The 23,435-nt window shown below is 49.1% G+C and overlaps 1 protein-coding gene across 12 annotated transcripts in view; it reads right to left on the bottom strand.

The window, feature by feature from the left end:
- Positions 1-189: 189 nt before the first annotated feature.
- LOC143358689 (uncharacterized) overlaps positions 190-23,435 on the bottom strand; it is a 107,218-nt gene continuing 83,972 nt past the window's right edge. The window contains exons 11-25 of one of the 12 annotated variants that reach the window (XM_076796025.1): positions 23,032-23,157; positions 21,553-21,724; positions 20,959-21,108; positions 19,247-19,392; positions 17,994-18,047; positions 17,518-17,586; positions 16,723-16,812; positions 16,031-16,093; positions 14,001-14,226; positions 13,791-13,910; positions 13,626-13,733; positions 13,373-13,555; positions 12,967-13,063; positions 9,950-10,002; positions 4,780-5,049 (exon numbers count right to left, since the gene is read on the bottom strand). In XM_076796025.1, the coding sequence (XP_076652140.1) occupies positions 4,920-5,049; positions 9,950-10,002; positions 12,967-13,063; positions 13,373-13,555; positions 13,626-13,733; positions 13,791-13,910; positions 14,001-14,226; positions 16,031-16,093; positions 16,723-16,812; positions 17,518-17,586; positions 17,994-18,047; positions 19,247-19,392; positions 20,959-21,108; positions 21,553-21,724; positions 23,032-23,157 (1,787 nt within the window). In that variant the 3' untranslated portion in view covers positions 4,780-4,919. Of the gene's footprint in view, positions 5,050-6,176; positions 6,285-9,949; positions 10,003-12,966; positions 13,064-13,372; positions 13,556-13,625; positions 13,734-13,790; positions 13,911-14,000; positions 14,227-16,030; positions 16,094-16,722; positions 16,813-17,517; positions 17,587-17,993; positions 18,048-19,246; positions 19,393-20,958; positions 21,109-21,552; positions 21,725-23,031; positions 23,158-23,435 lie in introns of all 12 variants that reach the window. The other 11 variants (XM_076796026.1, XM_076796014.1, XM_076796015.1 and 8 more) reach the window with 11 other exon arrangements.

Below are 23,435 nucleotides of genomic sequence, written 5' to 3'. Positions count from 1 at the left end.
CCGTCGTGTTTTTTAATTTTTTATCAATCTTTACACCATAAAGCTTTTTTAACCGAAATAACCCTACCACAATGAGGAATAATATAAATGTAAGTTGAATATTTAGAAATAAATAACGTTAAGATAAAGCTAATCATGTTTTGAGGTCAGGAAACGGAGGAGCGTTGAACAGAGGAGGAGCTGGTTCGGTGATTATTTAATCGATTATTTTATTACGTGATAGTACTTACAAACATTTACAAATGTAACAAGTCAATTCGATTTGGCGTACAGGATCGTTGGAAAACATTAGATATCGATAATATCGGCTAATGTTACGGATCAAATTAAATTGATACTCGGGTCGTCCCGCTCTGCGTCGGTTTTTCTCGCGTGAGAAAACTTGTTACTCGTTTGGGCGGGCGAGTGAGTAGTAGTGGGGAGGTGTGGGAAGGGCCAGGGGCGTGGCGATGTCTAGGGAGGCAGGGCTGGAGGCGGGGTTATCTCAAACTGGAGAAACGCAGACCCTCGAAGTGTGTAAATGAAAGGTTCACCAACGAAAATCTGAGAATGGATTAATCGGTAACGAGAGATAGAAAACAATGAACAAGATCGACGAAGAAAAAAAAAGAACGATAGAAAGCGGATGCATCGGTAGAAAGCAGCTTTGTACAAATGCAATGAGAGCTGAAGACTGTGTGTGTGTGTGTGCACGTGTGTCTGTATGTATGTATGTATGTATGTATGTATGTGTTGCGCGTGTATCTGTGACTGCGTGTGTAAGTACCTACTATCCTTGAATGGAGCAATATACAGGTCCGATCGCGACAACGATCGGAACAATAATGTGCCTTTGTTTGTCGGAGCATGAATGGGGTGGGGGTAAAGGAGGCGGGGCAGGGATCGTCTATCGCGTCTTGTCTTGTTTCTTTTTTTTTTTTTAAACACACACTCGCTGGAACAGAATGAAACTGCGATCGATGATCCTCGTTATTATCCATATTCTTACGCGTTATTTATTACTCTTATCGTTAAATATTTAATTATTACTTCCATATAGATGTGTTTTCCTGGCTGTTTACGTAGAAAATAAATGAGAGCACGATCACTCGCAAGTGTAGCAAGACGAAACCTGACTAATCCACTATGTTTAAAGTGCCGGAAATACGGCGATCAAAGAAGGCGCAGAGGGAGTGGGGGGCTCGTGAGTTTTTTTGGCGAAATGGCGCGCGCTTCGAAATAACGTAACCGGTAAACGAACGGGTGGAGGCAAGCACTGATTCGAATCTATAGGCTATTAGGCCTCTCGAAGCAAAAGTATGCGTGTATCGATTATATAGGTATATCTCGGATGTCTGTCGAGCGTCGGGAACACACCCTTCTTCTCCAATTTCTTCTTTTCTTCTTCGTGTCCCTCTTTTCTATTTTATTTTTTCGTCATGGCTGCAACGCCATCCTGAGCGACGAGAAAAATTCTTCTAAAAAAGAACGCCGTTCCCCTATATAAAATCAAACTTAACAATTTTGTAAAGAACAATCACTATCGATAAAATATTAACAAATTAACGACCGACAAAAAATCTATGATCTACCTAGACAATTAAAATTAATGATAAAATAAAACGAGAGAGTTTGTTCAAACAGTTTTCCACGTCGCTCGGGGCGGGGCCACAGTCTCCGCCCACATTCTCGCCGGGCGATGTGACGTCACTGACGAAACGGGATCGAAGGGTGAACTATCGACGAACTGATGCGATCCAAGCGAATCAATTAATCGGCTAAGTGTAATTAGGAATGAATCTTGTGTTAGCTTGAAAGCGGCGGGCCGCGCGTCGACTCGCCTCTGGCCATCAACACCGGTGACCTTGGAAACGGTAATGACACGCCCACACGCAGCATCCTACGAAGCGAGTCGCGACGCTCGCCGCGTTCCGATCGGTAAATATTGAGCAATGTTCCTTTCAATCTTTGCCTCTGTCCGTCGAATTAATTCATCGATCCTCGCAATTCCCGTCTTCAAGTCCTCCTTGACCACGCCCCCTCGCATTTCCCCTTCGACTCGCACGTGTTCCCTCCACTTTCGCGTCACATTCTCAACTGTGTCGATCGCCTTAACGGAGAAACCCGGAAATCGATATCGTCATCGACTCGAGGGTCGCACGGAACAGAATGAAAGTCAAAGCAATCGAACAAATGTTCCTCGGTTCATTGAAGAAGTGATTAAGGAAATTCTTGCAAACGCCGCAAGTAGAATAGTCGATCGGTGGCTCAAACGAACCGACGGTTAATGAGAAACAGTTTCTATAACGTTACAATTAAGAAACAGAAATTAATGTTACTCGACAGCAACATTAATTGACCATTCTCCTTTTGCTTAACGATTTTCACCCGGTCCTGCGTACTTTACATGATTCGATGTGTCTCAATAATCCCGAACGCGCGTTCGGTCGTTCTACCCTATCTTAAATACTTGTTTAAATATAAATTCTCTCCTCGCTCCCGTCGTATATGTATCGTAGGATATAGCGAACACCGTGTGTGACGATAGATCGATCAAGAAATGCGAGGGTAGCGTGGGTCAAGGTGTCGCGTCCGTTTTCTTCCATCATTTTTTGGCACAGTCGTTGCGAAAGGAGTTTTCAAGAGCCTCGAGCCTGAAGCCGCTCGAGTCTCATGGACACCGGAAATACTTTTGCCATCATCATCATCATCATCATCATCATCATTATCATCATCATCTCTGATCTGGAACTCTCGCGATCGATCTCGACCGAGGAATCAACACGCTCCGATTACACGCGTCTCCGGACACATCCCGTCTTTTGTTATTTTGCTTCTTTGTTACGATTATTAATACTATTACCGTTTAATTATGATATTCGATATTATAAATTACGCGTGACTCGCTCTAAACATTCTCTCTACGCAGTTACTCCCTACCAGAGAGGAAACGAGAGTGCTCACGCTCGGGGTTTTCGTGACCCCACTTTTCTGCATCATCTTTTTAGCCTGGAACAGAACCTGGATCATCGTTTTAGCCTGGAACAGAACCTGCATCAACTTTTTAGCCTGGACCAGAACCTGCATCATCTTTTTAGCCTGTATTAGAACCTGCATCATTTTTTAGGCTGGATCAGAGCCTACATAGAAGTAGCATCCACTCTGGCATTATTTGGAATCCGCTGCTAATGATGCAGTATCTGGTCCAGGCTAAAAATTAAACTACGGGGTAGCACTATACCGGGGACACTAAAATCCCGGGCGTGAGCACTCTCATTTTCTCTCTGTCCCTACCTTCCCGCCGATCGGATCGCTCCGATGTACCCGATGTGTGGTATATGTGCTCGCCCATGTTTCGTTTCGATCGCGCTGACGGAACGGTTCGCAGACCGTCCACCGTCGACAGTGCAATGACCCGTCGAATTTCGATTCTCCTAATACTGAAAAGCGTCCTGTGTGTGTGTGGTCGTACGTCGAATGGTGCTTGACCGCGTTCGAGCTTCGCCCAAGCGACGTCGACCCCTCCGGACGGCAACCGAGCGAACAACGATGTGCGGACACCTACGCAGACGTCGAGGTTACTGTTGCGACGCCTATGGCCCTTGCGTTCGACGCCGCTAGGAGGGGTTAACTCGCGAGCACGGCCTCGGCGGTGATCTTGATCAAGGAGGACCGACCTCTCGGTCACAGAATGTCGGTCTCGTAGATTTTGCTGGTGGTCGTGGTGCTGGTGTTCAGCGCGACGGCCGTTACGGCGTTGCCGGTGATCGCCGCTGCGTTCGCCGATTGGTCGTTGATTTCGCTGCACGCGGTGGCGTTGCTGGTGCCGTTTCCTGTCATGGAAGAGACCGAGTTGCCGATTGTCTTCACCGGTTCCTGCTCCCCGTTGTTCTCCTCCGGTCGCGCCGGTTGTTGCCCGTCCACAGAAGACTCCTGGGAAATTGACGGTTTACCAGTCAGGCTGGTCAATGATCCTGAACTGGTGGTGCTCAGGCCGAGGCCCATCTTGGCCAGCAGGTTGCTCTCGGAGCCAGTCTTCTTCAGGAGATCCGGCGGGGCTGGTGGCACTGTTGTCAAGCCGGCGGTGTTCCTGTGCAACTGTTGCAGCCGCGCGTACTGCTCCTGCAACGCTTTCTGCTTGCGCAGCAGCTCCTGGTGGCGCTGCTCCAGCTGCTCCTGTCTGCCCTTGCGGATCTGCATACCCTCCTGCGAGTTGACGCTCTCGCAAGAGCTCGAGTTGCTGGCGGACAACACCGCAGACGACTGGGAGGAGGAGGAGTTGTGCAGGACTGGCTCCAGACCCGCCACGTTATTGGTCGCCTCGGCGGGCAGAGCCATCGGAGGCTTGCCCCCCTCCTTCGGCAGCGTGCCGCGGGCTGGCGGCCTGCGCAGTGTCGAGTTGCCGGTCTGCAGATTGCAAGCGTGGTTCCTGGGCGGCAGTTGGGGACTGGTGGGGCTGGCCAATGGGGACCTGGAGCTGGTTCTGGGCGGCGGAGGGGGCGGCACCCGTCTCGCAGTGGCCATCTGCAACAGTTCCGCGTTCCTCTCGGGAACAGGCGGCTTCTGACCCGGCACGAACCCCTGCGGCAACACTGGCAGGCTTGGCTGGTCCTGCAGGGATACCTGCAGTCTCGCGATGGGCGGCGAGGTGTCCGTGTCCGAGCTCGATGGGTAGGAATGCAATCTCCTCAACGTACCGCCGGAGTTCTGTGCTCCGGCCCCGCCTACTACCGTTCCGCTAACGGCCAAGACTCCGCTGGACGAGTCCACGCTGCCCTTTCTGCCTATGTCAGAGATGCACGGCGCTCGGCCAGGTGTTCCAGAGCTCGGTGGGATAGTCGCCTCTCTGCTACCTGATCTGCCCATGTCCGACAGGATCGACGACGAGCCGGACACATGGCCCAGCTGCGAGCTCGGCCTCGAGAAGGTCTGCAGCTCGTCTAACAGAGCGTCGAGTGCGTTCTCCGGACGCTGCTGATGGGCGGCGGATGGCTCGTGAGGGTGGGACCCTCCCCCGATGACGCTCGCTGACCCCACGACAGTGCGTTCCGCTGGCACAGGGGCAGGTGCCTGTTTCGGACAGGTTCGGCAGGTTACGGCAGGGTCCAGTTATGGATGGGCGTGGTTTACCGGGCGGCAGCGGTGGGACAAGTCTGACGCTGGGTTGCCGTGTTTGTAACTGGTGGTGTAGCACTGGTGCTGTTGCGGTAGGTGCTCGACAAATTGTGAGAATAGAGGATGTGGGGAAGGTGCATGAGTTTTATTCTACAATCGGAGGATGAGAGAGTCGATCTAGGGGCGATCCAGCGTTGATGGTTGTCCACCGTTGCCGCCCGCGCGTGCGAGCATGGCGTCGATGAATCCTCGAGACCTCGTCAGAAGGTTTGTGCAGGAATGTGGCCTCTGACGAGGGGCTCTCGTATCAGAAGCAGTGCATCGAGGCGTTGTCGACCGTTCGTCGCCCCTCCTGGAACTCTGAGCACGCCCGTGGGCGTGGCACAAATAGGGGCGTGTCGCGCACACGGGCGTATTTTCTTGACCAGTAGATTCGCCGAACGGACAACAATCCTCGATCGGTGACTTATCATCTACGTCATGCTGATAATAGTAGAATGTGCGCGAATGTGTTCCATGCAAGATGCCGGTGAGACAATAATAATGGTGAGCGGGGCTAGAGCGTGAGGGTGAGAGAAACAAAAACGACAAGAAAGGCGAAGAAACAAAAACAAATAATATGATGTCGAAACAAAAATTGAAAAGAGAATGATGATCAATGTGCAGGGTGTCCTAAGAGGAAACTGGTCAACCACACTCGACACCCATTTTGTGATAGAGGAAGATGATGTCGTCTGTACACAGTATATAGCACAATTATTATCTGGTTTTCTGTACAACGAATGCAACAAGTAAAGACGATCGAAGTACGAGTAACACGAAACGGATAACCGACGGTGCTTACGTCTTCGCTGGCTCGTTGCTTTCCTCCCGGGACACCCGGTACATACTAATATAACCCGAAACGCGTAGTATCGAGGCGACACGATCGAGAAAATGGTCTGCGAGATCAACATGAGATAGATATACAATATAGAGAGAGATACAAAGTTAAATGAAACGAGATTTAATTAAAAAAAAAAAAAACAAAAAGAAAAACAAAAAAAAAAGATACGTATGCATTATTTCCGTTAGATAGTTACCTGCGGTCGGGTGTTATGCGTTTTGTGCGTGCGTTGTGCGTGTTACAAGTCAGTACTCGTTTGGGGCTCTTTTACGTTTGGCATCGATTGCTGTCCGGTATTAGTCAACTTAAAAAAAGAAACAGAGAAACGGAAAATCAAAAATCCAAAAATCAACAGATGGCCGTGAGAATCAGTCGCGTGCACTCTCGACTGTTGCCGACGGTCGGTACAGCTCTAATCAATTAATCCCATTTTAATCCTCTTTGTCAGTGTCCAATTCGTGACGCAACAGAACCAACGGGAAGCCTTATCGGACGGGGCTGTGGGAACGGGTAGTGGGGGTCGGGGGGCGGGGCTACGTCGTCAGGCGTCGAACAATATCTCGAATGGAGTCGATGAAATTTGTCGACACCCGATAGATCAACGTGTTTTCGAAGCTCGAGAGAGTAAACGGCGCATGCACAGAATACGCTACAAGTTACGTGCTCAGAACCTTTGTCGCAATCTACTGTGTAACAGCATATACACACAAACACGATCTTTCGGTACACACAGACACACACACACATGCCACATGCTTGCCGTATATACACGGAGGGGCATGCTCGAGTATAGTAAACTTGCGAGTAAACAGAGGTGTGAAAAAGTGGCCAAATCGTCAATCAAAGATACACAGTCGAAACCTTCGGTCCAATCCTTATAGTAAGGCAGTATATACATATGTATACATAGACGGACTCGAGAGTCGAATTGCTGCGTATGTGTACGTTACGATACGCTTCTATCGTGTTCTTGGTGGAAATCGTAGAACATTAAACCTAACCTTAAAATTAATTATCGAGGTTAGGTACGGTCAAGTGTTCCGTTGAACCAATCAGGATGTGGTCACGTGCTCGGTACAACCAATGGAGGTCTGGCCACGTATTCGGTTGGCACAACGAACGACCGGTCAGGTGACGAGTCACGTGTCCATACCTAACCTCAAAAAACAATATCTGTAGATTGTATGAATTATTGACTATCTTTTTCTTGATGTGTGCAGCAGTTGATAAGATATATGGGGTGCAGAAATGATCGGGACAGTGATGCTATACTTGTTCCACCAAAAACACATTGTACATATGGGCGGGGCGTTCGAAGTGAGCGACAACCCTGTGGGCGTGTATACAGACTGTAGTTTATTTTTTGAGCAAAGAAATCGAGGATGCAACAGTACTTTTTTGAAAAAATATACCACAACAAGTTTTTATATTTTTTACAAGGGCGAGGACGCCAACAGGGCTGCAGTGCGCTCCACAAGGATGTACTTAAAAGCCTCTGTGGCTTCCGGAGGACACACGATCCTACGTGAAAGATACGTTAAGAAAAAAAAAAAGAGAAAAGACTATGGAATATTGCCGTTCAACAAAGGGGGTTGCACTCTCGAAAATGATTATGATGCTGAGGAGAGTGTGGAGGTGCAAAAGAAAAAATGTACGTTCCAATGGGGTTGGGCAAAGAAAACTGTGACAATGAGTGGACAAAAAGATGGCGATAAGTCGATCATCCCCCGTCCCCATGCAAGTCAAACAATGTATCCTCGTTCGTTCAAAAGCCACAGAGACGTTTAGGCACCCATTTTGGATGCCCCACTCTGTACATACGATATACAGAGAGAGAGAAAGAGAGAGAGAGAGAGAGAGAGAGAGAGAGAGAGAAAGAGAAAAAGAGAAAAAGAGAGAGAAAGAGAAAGTGAGAGAAAAAGAGCGAATGAGATAAAGAGTAAAAGAAAGACAGATAGACAGAGAGCGAGAGAAAGGGAAAGGGAGAGAGTTAGAGAATGATAGGGGAGGGAAAGAAAACAGAGAGCAGGGCCATGTGAATACGAAATCTGTGTATCGTACAAAGTATCGACGGATGGGGGCGAGATGGCGAATGAAAGTTTGAATCAAAGTTTTTGAAAGCGGGGGTAGTGGGGGGTGGGGGTGCGAAAATCGATTCGGCGGTGAATGATTGAACTGACGGCCGAGCAGAGCGAAGTAAGCACAGTGCTATGGGGGAATTTCGTATGAGCGCGGGAGATTTGAATGACGAATGTGTTTCTTCACGAAGAGAGACTTCCCTGTATCAAATTCGAGTTTCTTGCGGTACAGGATAACTTCTATCATTTTTTTTTAATCCTCTGGGCCAGGCTGTCGACTCGATGGAACATTTTTGATCCGGTAACCCAACTCGGGAATTTTTTAATGACTCTCCGAGAGAAGAGCCCGGCCCAGCGTTGCTCACCCTGACTGTGGGAGGAAACGATCGATCCGCATAACGATCGTGCTCGTTTCCACCCGCCTCTCCACGGTTGCCCAGACTGTCTGGGGACACTTTTTCTAGTTCCTCGACAAAAAAAGCTGTTCCTTTCTCTTCTCTCCCCGTAAATCGAGTGATGACGGTGCTGGGGTTAAATGATGGCGGGGATGATGGTCGGCTGGAGGTGAGAGGGGTGGTATCAGCGCTCTCGACGACGATCACGTGCAAATTCGTCGCCGTGGTATCTCAATAATCCGAGGGGGGGAAATCCAATGTAAACCTTGCGTGTACGAGAAACAAAGACGGGCGTGGTTTCGGGGTTTGGGGCGGGGCGAGGCGGGTCGTGGGCGGGGCGAGGCGGGTCGTGGGCGTGGGCGTGGGTCTGCTTGTTACACCTTACTATAAGAAATGGATTGGAACGAGCGGTTCTCTTGTCTTTTCGTTCGACCTCCTCGCGCAGGGCTACCAACCCTGTCCTCGAGCTATCAAAGAAACGACACGAAACGGTTCCTCGAGCCGCGGACAGTCGATGGACGCGTGATCCGATTTTGCCGATGGTTACAGTGACGGAACGAAAAAGAGAAAAAGACAGAGTTTACAAGATCAGAGGAAAAAACGAAAAGAGAAATTCCGTTTTAAGAACAAAGTGAGGAAAAGACTGTGGCCAAGTGAGACAGAGAGGGAGAAAGATAGAGATAGAGAGAGAGAGAGATAGAGAAAGAAAGATAGAGATAGATAGAGAGAGAGAGCGCGCAGCGCGTAGCACAGAGGCGGATGGGTTATTTAGCGCGGACTTCCGGTTATTGGCGCGCGCGTGAGTTTCCGGAACACATCTCTGAAGCGGTCAGGTTGGTAGCGAGGACAGAACGATCAAGCTCTAAGTTTTGATGCAGAATAACGTAAAATCGGACCCGTCGTCATTTATCGCGAGACGCGTGATGCATCTTTTCTTTTTTTCTTTTTCTTTTCGGGCGCGCGCGCAAGAGCGAGTCCTTCCGGACGAAAGCGCGGGAAAATTCGAATCCCCGGACAAGCTCGAGAGTAAGGTGTAGAGACAGGTGGAATGACAGTGTAAATGTTTCACGGCGGCGGAGGCTCGAACAATTCTGGCGTGGTCTTGTAAATATTTCGTATATGTAACAATTTGTTGAAAAGTAATTCTCATTCGCCAGAATGCTTCGACAGTCGCTAAGGATAAACAGCTATAAACAGTATGATGATTTGTGCGGCAGACATTATACCGACAAAAAAATATATATATAATATATATAGAATCATGTGTGTGTTTGTGGATGTGTGCGGTATGGTGTGGGCATATGGGCAGATATATATATAAATATATATATATATATATATATATATATATATGTATGTATGTATGTAATATATAAAATAGTACAGAATAATAATAATAATGATAATATAAGAGTAATGGTAATAAGTAGAAGTATTAATAATAATAATAATAATAATAATTAATAATTTATAAATATGAATCAGTAAAAAATTACTCGTGACTGGTCTGTATGGCCTCCTTGAAGTTAGTACTCCACTTCCAGCCATACTAAAAAATTAATATCACTTTTTCACTATTCTGTAGCCTGTAACCTACGCTTATAGGTTGTCATTAAAAAGGGAAAAGAGAGAGACAGAGAGAGAGAGAGATAATATATATATATATAAAATATATAGAGAAGCGTATATATGTACAGGGTGTCACACGATCGGTGATGCGACACGAGAGAGAGAGACAGAGAGAGAGAGATAGACAGAGAGTCAAATTCTACGAGGAAAACCGAGTTGACGTCGCAGACAGTATATTTTCCGAACGACGCTTCGTTGCGGAGAAAATCGATGTTGAACGTGGCGTGTGTGCGCGCGCACAGAGTGGGCGGAGTCTAGAACTAGATGGGCGTGGCCGCTCGACGCCAGTAACTCGGATCTCTCGCGAGCGGAGCGTCGCAGGGAAAAAAAACCAAAAATTGCCTTCTACGCTTTCCACCTAGTTTTCTCGCCCGTAGAATTGTGGGTCTCGGCTTCGGATCCCGATCGCGGGACACTCTGCAGACAAATCTCCTTCACAAACTCTCCAAACTCTCGTTTGCGTAACCCGCGTCGCTTTCGATTCCCCGTGCACACTTGTTATCAATTCTTTCCGTCACCAACGTATAAACAAAAACGATTCGGAATCTGGATTCGGAACCTCTCGCTTCGCTCGTTAAATATTATCATCGGAAAACAGTGAGTGAGAGAGAAAGAGAGAGAGAGAGAGAGAGAAAGAGAGAGAGAGATAGAGATAGAGAGTGTGAAAAACAGAGAGCAGGGGAAAGAGACAAAGAGCGAGAGACCCTCTGGCGAGCAAGCAAAACGGAAGAGAGGGAACCGAAAACCGAGACTCTCTCGTCGCGACCGCGACGCAGTCTAAGCTCTAGTTCTTCTTACGTGTTGGTTCTTTTTCTGGTAATCTTGTTCTTCCGTAAATTCGGATAGAAATCGGTTACGCTTTCGCTTCCTTAAAGTCACAGCTAACACTGACAATGATCTGACAAGGCCGACACAGTTCTGTCTCGTCACTGCGCCGTCGGAGGCGTGGCCGGTCTTGCCACATCATACACGCTAAATGTATATAAAATAATATCTATACTATTCAGGACACAGCAAACACTGAAAATATTGGTTGTTGGGGTTTGGGGGGTGGGGGGTTGATCAGGGTGGACGGGGGGGGGGGGGGGGTCCAATGTTGCACAGAGGCAAGTCGGTAGGAGAGTTCGCGCGATGCCATCTTGTCCTTCTGTTCATCAGGGGGTCGTCGCTGTGTGAGACACGAGAGAAAAAAAAACACAAAAAAACAGCCTAAACCAAATTTCGTTACAATATACGTTCACCCCGCACTGTCCCCTTCCCCCAATGGCGCGCGTCGCTTCGCGATAAATTTGGGTGTTTCGTGGGGCGGGCTCACTCCCTCGAAACGAGTCACGCGCGCGCGCGCGCTCGCGCTGTGTTCCCTGAGGAAAGGTTTACATTAGATTTCGTGCACAGAGAACTTAGAGGATCGACCGAGCGTCGAGGATGATGATCTGGGCGGCCCTCTGTGGGCGTGTACCAACCGTTCCCGTGGATCTGGCCGAGCGAGGCTGGCGCGCCACGCCCCCGGCGCCCCACGCCATTGGTTGGGAGGGCCGGTGGGGGAACTGGAGGGAGGTGCCGCCCGCCTCGCTCGTTGCCAATCCACGCCGAGCGTGCTCCTCCCATTGCCAATTCGCGGTGGGGGTTGTGGGATCGTAGTCGAACTCGCGGGGACCGATCCTCGGACAGCGGAACAGTCCAATAAGCGTTCTCTGCCGCAGTGCCCCCCATACGCGGCAGGGAACAATTGTGTGGTACACGTGCGTATGTACACAGGTACGCATACAGAGTACACGAGCACGTATCACACGAATACAGAAAATAGTTGCGTATATACACAACTGTGTATGTATATATACGAGCACAGCGTCAAAGTATACATCGGCCGAGAAACTGGGTGGTCGGAGTTCCTCTCTGAGCGAAGATAGAAAAATTCTGTTTGCTGGATTCATCCGCTACAGAATCAGGCTTTATCGTACAGCCTTCTAGCGCAATTGTACTTTCGAGTAGGCGCCTGTAACTCTGCAACCGGACCTACTGGCCTGTAAGAAGGGTTGCAGCGTTACAGGTGAGCCTGCAGCAACTGACGCCTGCAGCACTGCAACCAGCCACGCTGGCCCGTAATAGGTGACGCAGCATTTAGGCGTGTTTTCTATCTTTGCTAACAGAGGGCCCAGTTTCTAGGCCCGTCTCATTGGGCGCACACATACCGTGTGTAGACAAAACTCTAGATCACTCGGTGCATGCGCTTATTAGCATAAATATAGGATACGGGGGTAAGCGGTGGTCGGACTTGATACACGTCATTGCAAGAGATATAATAATAATACCACACATCGTTTAACTCGGTTAGGCCAAGAGAGAGAGAAAGAGATCTACAAAGCGTGGATCGGTGGTCGTCGACGTGTCTACTTCGCCGAGGGTCTTGTTCAGCGAATCAATATCAACTTGAAAGGGGTCCTAGGACACAGAGAATTTCCATCGTTCTTCCGTGACTCGACCGATGTATATGTATATATGTATCGGTAGGCACAAAACTAGGGGGACCGTTGTTCGATCGAATTCGTTTTCTGCTTCGTCTCCTTGGGTTTCTAGAGTTTCGAGGTTTCGCGACAAAATACTGGACGATCGCCGGGGATCGTTTCGGGCTCACGATCTGGAGATTCCATGCACCGGAATTAGCGGGGAGTAGGGGAGGGGAGTCTCAGGAGACGGACAAATAAATAGACAGACAGACAAATAGACAGACGAGAGAGAGGTAGATAGATTAATAGGTAGATAGACAGACAGATTGAGAGAGAGAGAGAGAGAGAGAGAGAGAGAGAGAGAGAGAGAAACTGAAAGAGAAGTAAGAATGGGAAGACAGAGAGCGAGCGAGCAGCCGGGGCAAGTGAAGCTTTACCTTGGAATGTTGGGTAGACGTGGGTGTGATCGGAGGCGTCTCTTCTGCGTCCACGCTCGTCGCGTTTGGTAATCGCTGCTCTTGCACCGACGCCAAGCTGTGGAAACGCAAAAACAATCATAGTTCCATTAATCTTTCTAGTCTTGGGCCGATCTACCTTCTATCTGCGAGGTGTTCGATTTTTTTTCAGAATTTTGCCACGCGATCTAAACAGAGGGGAACGGGTCGAAACTCGATAATCCGGATTCACCCTGTAACTACCCTTCTGGTCGAGATCAAAATTTGAAAATTGGCATAGGGTTGCCCCGATCGGTGAGCTGTTGAATTCACTGAGGAGTTTAATTTGTACACCCCTGTATCGTTACTTTTTAAGCAGGTTCGAGGGGTGGGGGGTTGGCGTACGCACCGTTTGAGCGTCACGAGGGTACCGGTCAGTTTTTTGCAGCGCCTCAACGCAGATTCTAGTCGTTCTGGCTCCTCCTTCAGGAACTTTTCTTCGCGCACGACCTTCTCCATCTCGGAACTCAAAAGCCCCTTCAGACCCTCCTGCAGACCCGGGAACCGCACCTTCAGATCCGCCACGGTTTTGCTGAAAACCGAATAAAGTTGAATTACATATCGATCAACTGTTCGGATGCTGGATAGATTTTAATACCCACCTTGATTTACTGAGGATCAAGGCCATGTTCTCCACGTCGGACATGTTGACACGCGTTTTCCTGTTGATGACATTGCCGCGGAGTTCCTCCACCGTGCTCTCCAGCTCGCTAGAAACAGGTATCGTTAGGGTACAGGCGAAGAATGACATTTTCTGAGACACTCACGTCAGATCTTTTTCCAGCCTCAGCATCTCCTGCTTGTAGAGGTCTTCCTCGCGGCTCAGTCGCATCTTCTCGGCGTCCCCAGCACTCCAGGAAGCGTCCGCGCCAGACAACAACATGGCTCTGCAAACGAACCGTCATGTTTGCATCGTTCAAAAATATAATAAAATTCATTTTGTTATAGTCACAATGTCAGGGGTGATTTCCGGATACCTGATGGTGATGAACGTGTCCCTGATGGTCTCTCTGACGGTGTGCGCCTGCGCCTGAGACATGCGCCTCAGGTTCCTAACCTCTTGCCTGAGGTCCTTGGCCTTCTTTTGCAGGCCTCGCAGCTGGTTGTACATTTCCGGGGTCAGTGCAAGATCACGATACACATACTGACCAGCCACCAAGGCCGCAGGCTTCGGCGGAGGCGTCGGCTTGTGCCTGTCTCGCTCTGAAACCGTTTTAGGTTAGGTTCAAACGGGCACTTCCGGTCGATGGCCAGTTACCCATGGTTCCCCACAGAAAAAGCTTCTCGCCGCCCCGTTGAACCGTGCGAACCCTTTCTCTATTCTATTGCACCATTCTTCGAAGGTAAAACTATCAAAGACAATGGAATACATTAAAATCTGGTGGGTCTTGAAATTGTTTTATCTATTTCCTGAGTTTCTAATCTAACTTGCTGATAGCTTTGGTACTCTAGAAGATTGCTAATAGCGTTTTTCGACAATTGCGTTGCATCTAAAATACCTTTAACAATATTCTCGTAAATCATAACCACGAAAGAAATGATTAGCCTACATCACTCGACAGGTGCAAGAGAAACGTTTAGAAAAAAGGAACATTCCTGTACAGTTTGCCCAAAGGGGGTATGGAGTAAAAAGAAGATTGCAGTGAAGAATCCAAAAAAAAAGTTGAACGCCTATCATCCAGGGGATCAAGAAAATTTGCAGTCTTTGTGGAGAAAAAAAACGTGTTCGAGCAATCTGCAATTGCGAAGTCAACAAACTTTCGAGCACGGCGATTTTATTTATCGTTTCTTGCGCCCGATAAACGAGTCCCACTTTCTAATCACGACGAAGCGGCCGGAGTCTGTTTATCCTTGAACAGATCTACGGGGCGCGCTCGATTAGGTCACCGAAAACAATGCTCCACGGTTGAATTCGGCGACAGACGCCACTTGTCGCTCGTTAAACGTTTCGCACGGTCCAACGGGCCGTTACGGGGGTGTAGAGGGAAACGAAGGGATCTATGGTCGCCGGATAATTTCGTTTGTCGCCTCGAGTGTCAGCGTCTGATTGGCTCGATGACGGAAGTGGTATGAGACCCGCGTCCATGATCCGAGGGGACTTGGATCTCTTCGGGCTGATTCCGAAATGACGCGCGATCGCCACGAGAAACCGTTTTTTCCCGCCGAAATTGTCCTCATGAACCGTTTCAATGTTTCACAATTACCATCAAATTTGTACGAGGACTCTGGCACATTTCGACGATCATTTTTACCACATTGTTTAACAAATTTCAGCTGCTTTTCTGTCTTCCGATTTTTCCCTACCAGCCACGATTTTTCCAAATTTGAGAGAAGATGTGAAATTTTTAAAGAAAAGGCACATTTTCGACCTTGGAAATTTTTCTGTCAGGGGCACAATTTTTACGTAGAATTATTCTGCAGACTTTAACAGATACAACAGTGTTCTTTTTATTACAATTACGATCGTTTAAACGTGTGTAAAGATTGTTTACAATTTGCAACAACTGCTACAGTGCCTTCGAGAACCAACATGGCGGCCGTTCACGGACCAATTAGATTAGAATTTCTTGCCCAACGGTTTTTTGCCCGGCCGATTACACAATTGATAGTTGTACAACTAAATCGTCGGAACAGCTGCGTCACAATCGAGAAAATCGAGACAGGTCAGCCAATCCCTTGACCAAATTCGCCATCTGTTCCTGTAACGCGGCATTTCTCGGTCACCATTTTTTCTTGCGCAACGATCGATCACGCGTTTCTCGGTTCGATCGCGTGATGATAGACACGAGTAGGATGATGATCGGTAGACAGAGAAAGAGAGAGAGAGAGAAATAGAGAGAGAAAGAGAGAGAGAGAGATACGATAAATGACGTGGACATGAGTAAAACACAAGATGGCGGACGAATGACCGAACGGAAACGTAAAGATGACAAATTTTGGGTGGAGGTGTTAAACACGAGATCGACGATCCGATCGCGACACACATATAGAAACGAGACGAGTTTACCTTGCGAAGACATCCTCGGCAACGTGGAGGATTTGATCGCCGGTTTCGTTGGCTTAGTGTCCGCTAGTCGTGGTAGGCATTGCACGAGAAGTTAGGTCAGAGATTATTGCGTTAGTATTGTCGAATCCTCGACGAGGGCTTCGTCTCGTCCGAGGCCTGTCGACGAAACGCTGGGGCGATTTCGTAACTAATTGCCCGATCATGACGATCCCATAATCTCAGCGACGGGATCGTGATTTTGCAAAAATCAACGCCCCAGCGTTCCTTCGATCAATTTTTATCGTCGAGTCATTCTAGAGTTTCGATTCTCACGAAAGAACAGGGTGCTCGGAGCAGAGACCGCCTTTACCGACACACTCAACGTCGCTACTCTCGTCCCCCCACCACAATATTCATTCAATAGTTTGTAAATTTTAGTTATGTTAGGAAAGGACAGTTAAACAAACGAATCTACGACTGTGTCAGTCACAACAATCAATGTACACATGTCAATTTCTTAATATTTACCGAGATTCTGCGTGGTGGGGAGCGCGGGGCGTTACCTAGGGCGTGGCGTTCCCAGTAGAGGGGAGCGTTGGGCGTTACCTTGGGCGGGCGTAGCCGGTGGTGGGGAGCGCGGGGCGTTACCTTCAGAGTGACGGTATAGTCGGTCTCCGCTGCGGTTAGAGTGGAAAGTGCTAATAAATGGTTACCTGCGTGTTGCGGGGAATGCTGTTTCGGCGAGTTCATGTCCGGCGGCTCGTCACTGAAGGACACTGACTTTTCGAACGACACCGACTTGTCTGGAATAGATGTTGATCAGCGTATTTTTGCAGTCCCGTGCCGGACATGGTGGAAGCATGGCAGCGTGCGCGACAAAACTTTCAAAGGATATGGGGTGGGGGGGGGGGGCTGTGCTGATTTGATCATTGCGGTGCTGTTATCGTTTCTGGGGGGCGGGGCAACCGGGAAATGAAACATATCGACGGATTTCTCGAGCGAGAGAAACAACTAGGCTCGCGTGACATAACCTGAACAAGTGCTGGAACCGACAGTGAAGCGAGAAAGGTACATCAGTGCAATTGGAGAAAGACACTGTATCTCGACGAATGAAGGACAAATCATGCGGAAGATTTAATTGATTCGATTGTAGCGTAGAATAAAAAGTAGGCGAAATTTATTGGAGGATTGTGAGAGTATGTTTTGAGATGCGTGCACGGGTTAAAGATATTTTTGTTTCTCCATTTGTCGAGTCACAGCAGCTGCCCAAATGATTCGTAGTTGCGCGCCTGAAGGCTGCAACCGGCGCGAATCGTTCGGCGTAGAGTGAGCGCGGAAAAGAAACAAGCTGGATGGTGGGTATGCGTGTGTGAAACGAAACACAGAATTGCGTGATAATAAGTATAGCGTGCAGATGAGCACACGGACGACCACGACAACTATGCGAGAGGCGGCGGGCGATGCTTTTGGTGCTTATAGGAGAAACGTGGAGATGTTGTGAACCGCACCTTTGCCTAACTTTGGTGGTTTTACGTCAGTCCTTAAGTACGAGTCATCTGTAACGGCAGGTTGAGACACTTAAATTTTACAAAGGAGAACCGTTTTAATCACACAGTGGTAGAACGTAGGGCACTAGTATGAAATATTATAATAACAACAGTAATCACATTATGCATTACGCGAGAGTGTACACCACCGGTCGGACACGTCACACAATATCCAGAAAAATATTTACTATCATTATTCATTACTGGATCCAAATATTCTCTGTTTATTCTCTGAAATAATTTTGCTATAATATCTATTTTAATTTATTTGTAGGCAGTATACAGTTCAGGCTCTCTACGCCATTGTAAAATTAAGATGGCGACCGATATCCATCGCCATCTTGAACCCCTTCCGTCCGACGGTGTACGAGACTATATAGCGGTCACACTGATTCGAAGGAAAATAGAAGATAGAAAGAAGATGAGAAGAGACACACCTGGCAATGAGGCAGAGCTGGAGCTAGAGTGTTTGTCGAACTCGTCCCCGGCGCCTGGTGTGCGCGTCAGTCGGAATAACAAAGCAGTTGTACAGCAGGGTTTTCAGGAAAATTCTCAGACCGTGCTACGACTCGTGGCAGTGGTGCCAATTGCTCAAGAAAACATTACAAGTTCCACAGAAAAAGGGAATCGGATGAGCACCACTGCCACGGCGTAGTCCACGGCACATATTGTACTTATACTCCCGCTCGAGGCGCCAACTAGCGGCTCGAACGGCGCAGCCAGCTAAGATGGCTGCTGGCGATGGGATTCTAACCTCAAAACCGTCCCGAGACGTCTTGAGCCGAGAAGATTAATTCAAGAAGTCTCTGGACGGTCCTCGAGGACGTGGGAAGTCCTGAAAATTTTGTGGACACTGTCGAAACCACAGCAACATTTTTTCGCTGCAAAACGTAAATTAATCGCAAAACGATTAAAGGACAGTTTCCTTGGAAATGTTCATGACTTCCGACTGTAAACCGCGAGAGAGCACCGAGGTGCCTAAAAGAAACATGGACAGTCCCGCTTAAAGTAACGAAGAAATAGTACTCAGGTCCCAGCGTTAGCTGTCCGGTAGCTCCGATCGATCGATTACCTAGAAAAGTATCTAAAAGAGAGCGAAAGAAGTCGCGCGACGTGATGAGATAAACGTGGGCGTGACAGAGTTGGCGAGAGGGGGCGTGGGGTTAGAGGCGGGGGGCGTGTTTTGTCGAACGAATGGGGTCGTAGAAGAAAGCGATATGGGCGGGGTGAACAACATTCACGGGCAGAGAGGCGGTCAAAGCGTCGCAGAATGAGTCGACTTGAACGAAACGAGAGGCTAACACGCTTCTAATGCGTCTAGGTGTGCGACGGGGGATGAGAAATCGTATATGAAATGAAATTATGCGAACGTCCGGAACGTCGTCGGAGGCGAACCGGCTTAGGGAGACAGGGCGGAAACTCAAGAGCCTCGGAACAGAAAAGGGGGCGGGTACTATGCGGGCACCGGAGCTGGGCGTGGCCAAATGGCACTTGTACTATTTCGATCGAAATACAGAGTGACTGAAAAAATATGCTTAGCGATTGAGTAAATAAAAAAAAATATTTAGAATTCAATGAAAATGGCGCCCAGCCCTGGCGAAAACGGGGGTCCCAGCTTGGGGACCGGGACGTAGGACAGCGCGGCTAACCTAATTTTTCAAGATGGCGGATTTCGGCGCGGAGAACGTACCTGGGCCCCTCGCGTAAGGGTCGCGATTTGCTGGCACCTGCAGATAGTCCCTGGGCGACGGGCTCGTGTGAGGGGCGTGGGTCAGAGCCTTCTGCACCAGCCCGGTCAAGTTGGCCAACTGTCTCTCCATGTGTTCGACCCTTATCCTAGAGCAACGAACACGGAATCGATTTAGTTGACGTCATTGAATCCACTTGGCAAGCAGGTCCAACATTGCAAACTATGTATCTAGCGGATCATATGTAGTGCCTTCGGAGAAGCGTTTCACGGGATGGTAGACGAGGTAGCAAAGTCTAGGTGCATTTGTTCGCAAAAGTTGCCCGAGTTTGCTACCTCGTTGTCGAGTACCAGAGGGACAGTGACGATGACTGACATTGACGACTTCGCACAGGACCTTGGCTCCAAGGTTAGATTCGATTCTCGTGGATCGGTTCTTGGATGGTCAAGGTCGTGTGTGACTAGTCCTAAGGTCTACATGTCGTACATACATAAAAGCGCTCCATATGCATTCTCTCTACGATCGCTAATCGGCATGCTGCATTCCACCGATTCGCTGCTGAACGCGTGGAGCACGATCCAACGAACGTTATGGAAGGACAATGTTAAGGTGAAATGCTCTAGATAGGTTTCTGACACAGGATTAAAGTCGGAGTGCGTTTGGTAGACCTAAACTAGACTCGAATCTAGGTTGGTAGCACTTGGTGGTACCTAACCTCGTCGCTGAAGGGGTCCCGTAATTCAATATAAACAACTCCAAGAGGTTAGGTCCATGTTGAGACAAGATCAACATGGACCTAACCTTAAAACACGTAAACCTAACTTAGTGGATCCTAAACTAAAACTAATTGTGATTAATTTTCTTATGATTCTTGGACAGGGTCCCGAACATTGTCCTTCAGGACTGGATGGTCCTCCAGATCCAGATCCGATCCGTCCGCTCGGTCATGTGACACGGTTCAACGCGTGCCAACCAACTGATTGAAAATTAACCGGACGCTTCCGCGTTTCGAATTCGAACGCGGGCCAGATCTCCGCATGCTTCGACGCGTACTATACATGCATCCAAACGAACGACCAGCGTCCCGGGGAGGATTCAGCCTAACGAGAAATGGTACAGGGCTTGTGTGCGCTCGAGGAGCACAGCTCTCCTCCCTCTCCCGGGTCAACGAAGCTTTCGTTCCACCGATCGATGAACTCGAAACGTGTCGATAAACGGGCGAACATAAATAACCGAGCCAGGGGGAGGCTTCGATGGAGCGTCGACCCAAGGGAGCAAGAGCGAGCTTTTCACTTTCCGCGAGCTGATGTACAGGGCGTACAATAAAAACACAATACAAAACTCCCTAAGTCCTGGTAAATCCGAGACTCCGCGTTTTTTAGTTCGAATCTGTTTTGTCACCCTGTGCGGTCCTGTACTTTTCTCGTTGTACGTGTATACGTCTCCCAGGAACGATGGTCGTAAGATCTATGGACGACGCATTCGCAAGCACATTCGAGTCAGATTAAAAGCGTTTCGGACACTGACGCTGCGTCTCCGGTTCAGCAGTGGACTATCTAGGTACTTTTCTAGGGGGATTCTGTTGGAGAGAGGGGGGTGGAAACGTAGCGTCAGATTGTTTTTTTTCTAAGAGGCCGAATCGCATCGACAGAGAGCTCTACGTTCACTGATTTCGGTTTCTATCGACGTGTAATAACACAAGGTGGATCGGTACCGAGTAGCGTCGTAGCTCTGACCACCGGGTGGCAGAGGTGGTGGCGCCCCTGGAGGAAACGGGGATCGCGGAGGACCGGATGGCTTACGGCCTGACGTGCACGGTTTCACACCGTATAGGCTGTACGATTCCTCCAACAGCTCCGTATCGCTGCACCATCCACAACAGAGACACACGTATCCGCGCTATCAGCCATCCATGGTGACACGTGAACCGTTCTTCCCCTCCCACGCTCGCCGACCATGTTGCACAGGGTGTCCTTCAATCTATCCCACTATCCCCATATCCCCACACTGTGACGCTATCATTCCAACCAGTACACCCTGTGCAATCACCCTCCACGTGTCCTTCCCTATCAGACTAATCCAAAAGATCACTGTGGAAACCAGATCATCAGCGTTGAAAGGAATTTCGAGAACGTCGAGGCAGGTCGGCGCATCAACGGCTCCAATTCGATCGAATCGAATCAGCCGTTGACCCGGATTCGCGTCAACGGAGGGGAAGTTCGTCGTAGCGTGAAATCGCGGATTCGATTACCGATCGAGGCCGCTCGTCGAGGCTCCGTCGATAAGAGCGTCGCGGAACTCTGATTACCTGGCTTCCTCGTCGATGACCGGCGTGACGGTGCCAGAGTACTGGGAGTAGTACGGGTCCTCGTAGCTGCTTCCGGCGCTGTACGGTCCTGCCGGGTATCTTCCGGTCCCTGATCCGACTCCGCCGCCCCTTTCCGGACTGCTCATGTAGCCGGTCTCGCCGTGCAGTCGATCTGTGACAATCGGAAAGGTCAGTGGGACCGCGGGTCGCCGCGACCACGCTGCCTGTAATCGGGACCTTACCGACCGGGCACCTCCCGTCGGTAAAACAGAGTAACGAACAACGTGTACGGGGTGGGGGAGTAGGGCCACTTCCGTGGGCCGACGACGTGCTTTACGGGACATCCAAGAGTATAGTAACTTCTACGTTGCGGTGGCACAACCGGGGGAGACACGATACACTAGATTCAGGGGATCTCGCTAGTCATTACTCAATACCACGCGTTGGGAGGGGTCATTCGGACGCAGGGTATTACCGGGTGGCATCTCGTTCGATCGCACAGTATCGAGTCTGGGTTAGTGCTGGTCCTCTCGAATACTCTTCTCATGCCTACAGCCCCTAGAGACTTTCGTTAAAGGGATTACTAGAGCCTAGGGACTTCATATACCTTTCTAGCTTCAGTTAGCGAGGTTAGCAACTGTTAGGGAGTTTACCTTGCGCGGAACACTGCTTTTTGCAATTTGGGAACTTGTCTCCAGAGTTAATGAACTACAGGTGGCTCTAGGATCCCTAGATGCTTTCGTGACAGAGGATAGAAGGTGCTAGGGACTTTATACGATGTATTTTGAGCTTCCATCAAGGTCAAGAGTTTCTAGAAGCTTCAGTAGACATTTTCTAGGGACCCTAGAAGCTTCTGTGCAGGAGGTTAGGATCTACTGGGGTCTCTACTCTGCATAGAGCTTATACGCAAGCTGTAAGCTAGATCTAGGGAATTCTAGCGTCCCCGGTTATCCGATAGCTAACCGGGTACTGTAATCAGGGGCGAGATGGTTGCACTAATCCAGACCACGGTGCATTACGATGTTTACCGCCGCAGGGACGCAGCGTTTAACGGTAATTTGACGAGCCAGTGCGCGCCAATTAAGGTATTCGGTTTCGACCAAACCGCCTCCGAGTAGTCGAGCCAGTCTCTTGCCTCTCGATTCGACGAAACGACGCCCGCGAATCGACTGGAGCAATTCTCGAAACTTACGTATAGGCATTCTCGACCCGGTTTTCCTCGAGACGGTCCTCGATCCGGATCGTATTGTTCGCCACGCGCTGTTTCGAATACGCATCGAGAATCGTCGAGCCGGTTCACGCGCGCGCGCATTCGAACGGTTTCGAGTGGCCGAGGGCACCACACCGATCGCGGGAAAGATAATGTCAACGTTCTTCTACGAGAGGAGTTCCGTTTTTTTTTTTTGTTCTTTACGTCGGTTATTTTGCTGTTAACAAGTCTGTCGTTTTCGTCTTCTTCGTTTAAGGATAACTACTGACCTGCTATACTATAGAGGGAGACCGAGCTGTCTCTAGAGAAGCGAGCCGAGCCCCCGAGGCTTCCAAGGGGACTCTTAACACACTGGTAGCTGCGAAGCGGCTTGGCCGGCGGCGCCCCGCCACCACCTATCCAACCGTCCGGAAAAACCAAACAAAAACCAATGTACCCAGCTGTTTCGATTCACGTCGCGTCTCTCCCTGACCTCGCTCCTTGCCCACATCAACGACGCCCATAGTGCTCGTCTCTCTCCCCCCTCCCATATCCCCACAGTACACGCCTTATCTAAACACTCGGTTCACCAAATCAACTCCCCTACTGCACGACTTCAAACCTCATGTAATGAACCCTTGCCAACCTTTCCCTAGATCTCCAAATTTTTAGGAACTTTGAATCCTAGTTACTT

Source organism: Halictus rubicundus, chromosome 11 (assembly GCF_050948215.1).
Source record: "Halictus rubicundus isolate RS-2024b chromosome 11, iyHalRubi1_principal, whole genome shotgun sequence".
Classification (NCBI taxonomy): Eukaryota; Metazoa; Arthropoda; class Insecta; order Hymenoptera; family Halictidae; genus Halictus; species Halictus rubicundus.
Note: the sequence above shows the minus strand (reverse complement) of the source record. Positions and strands in the feature narration are given on the sequence as shown.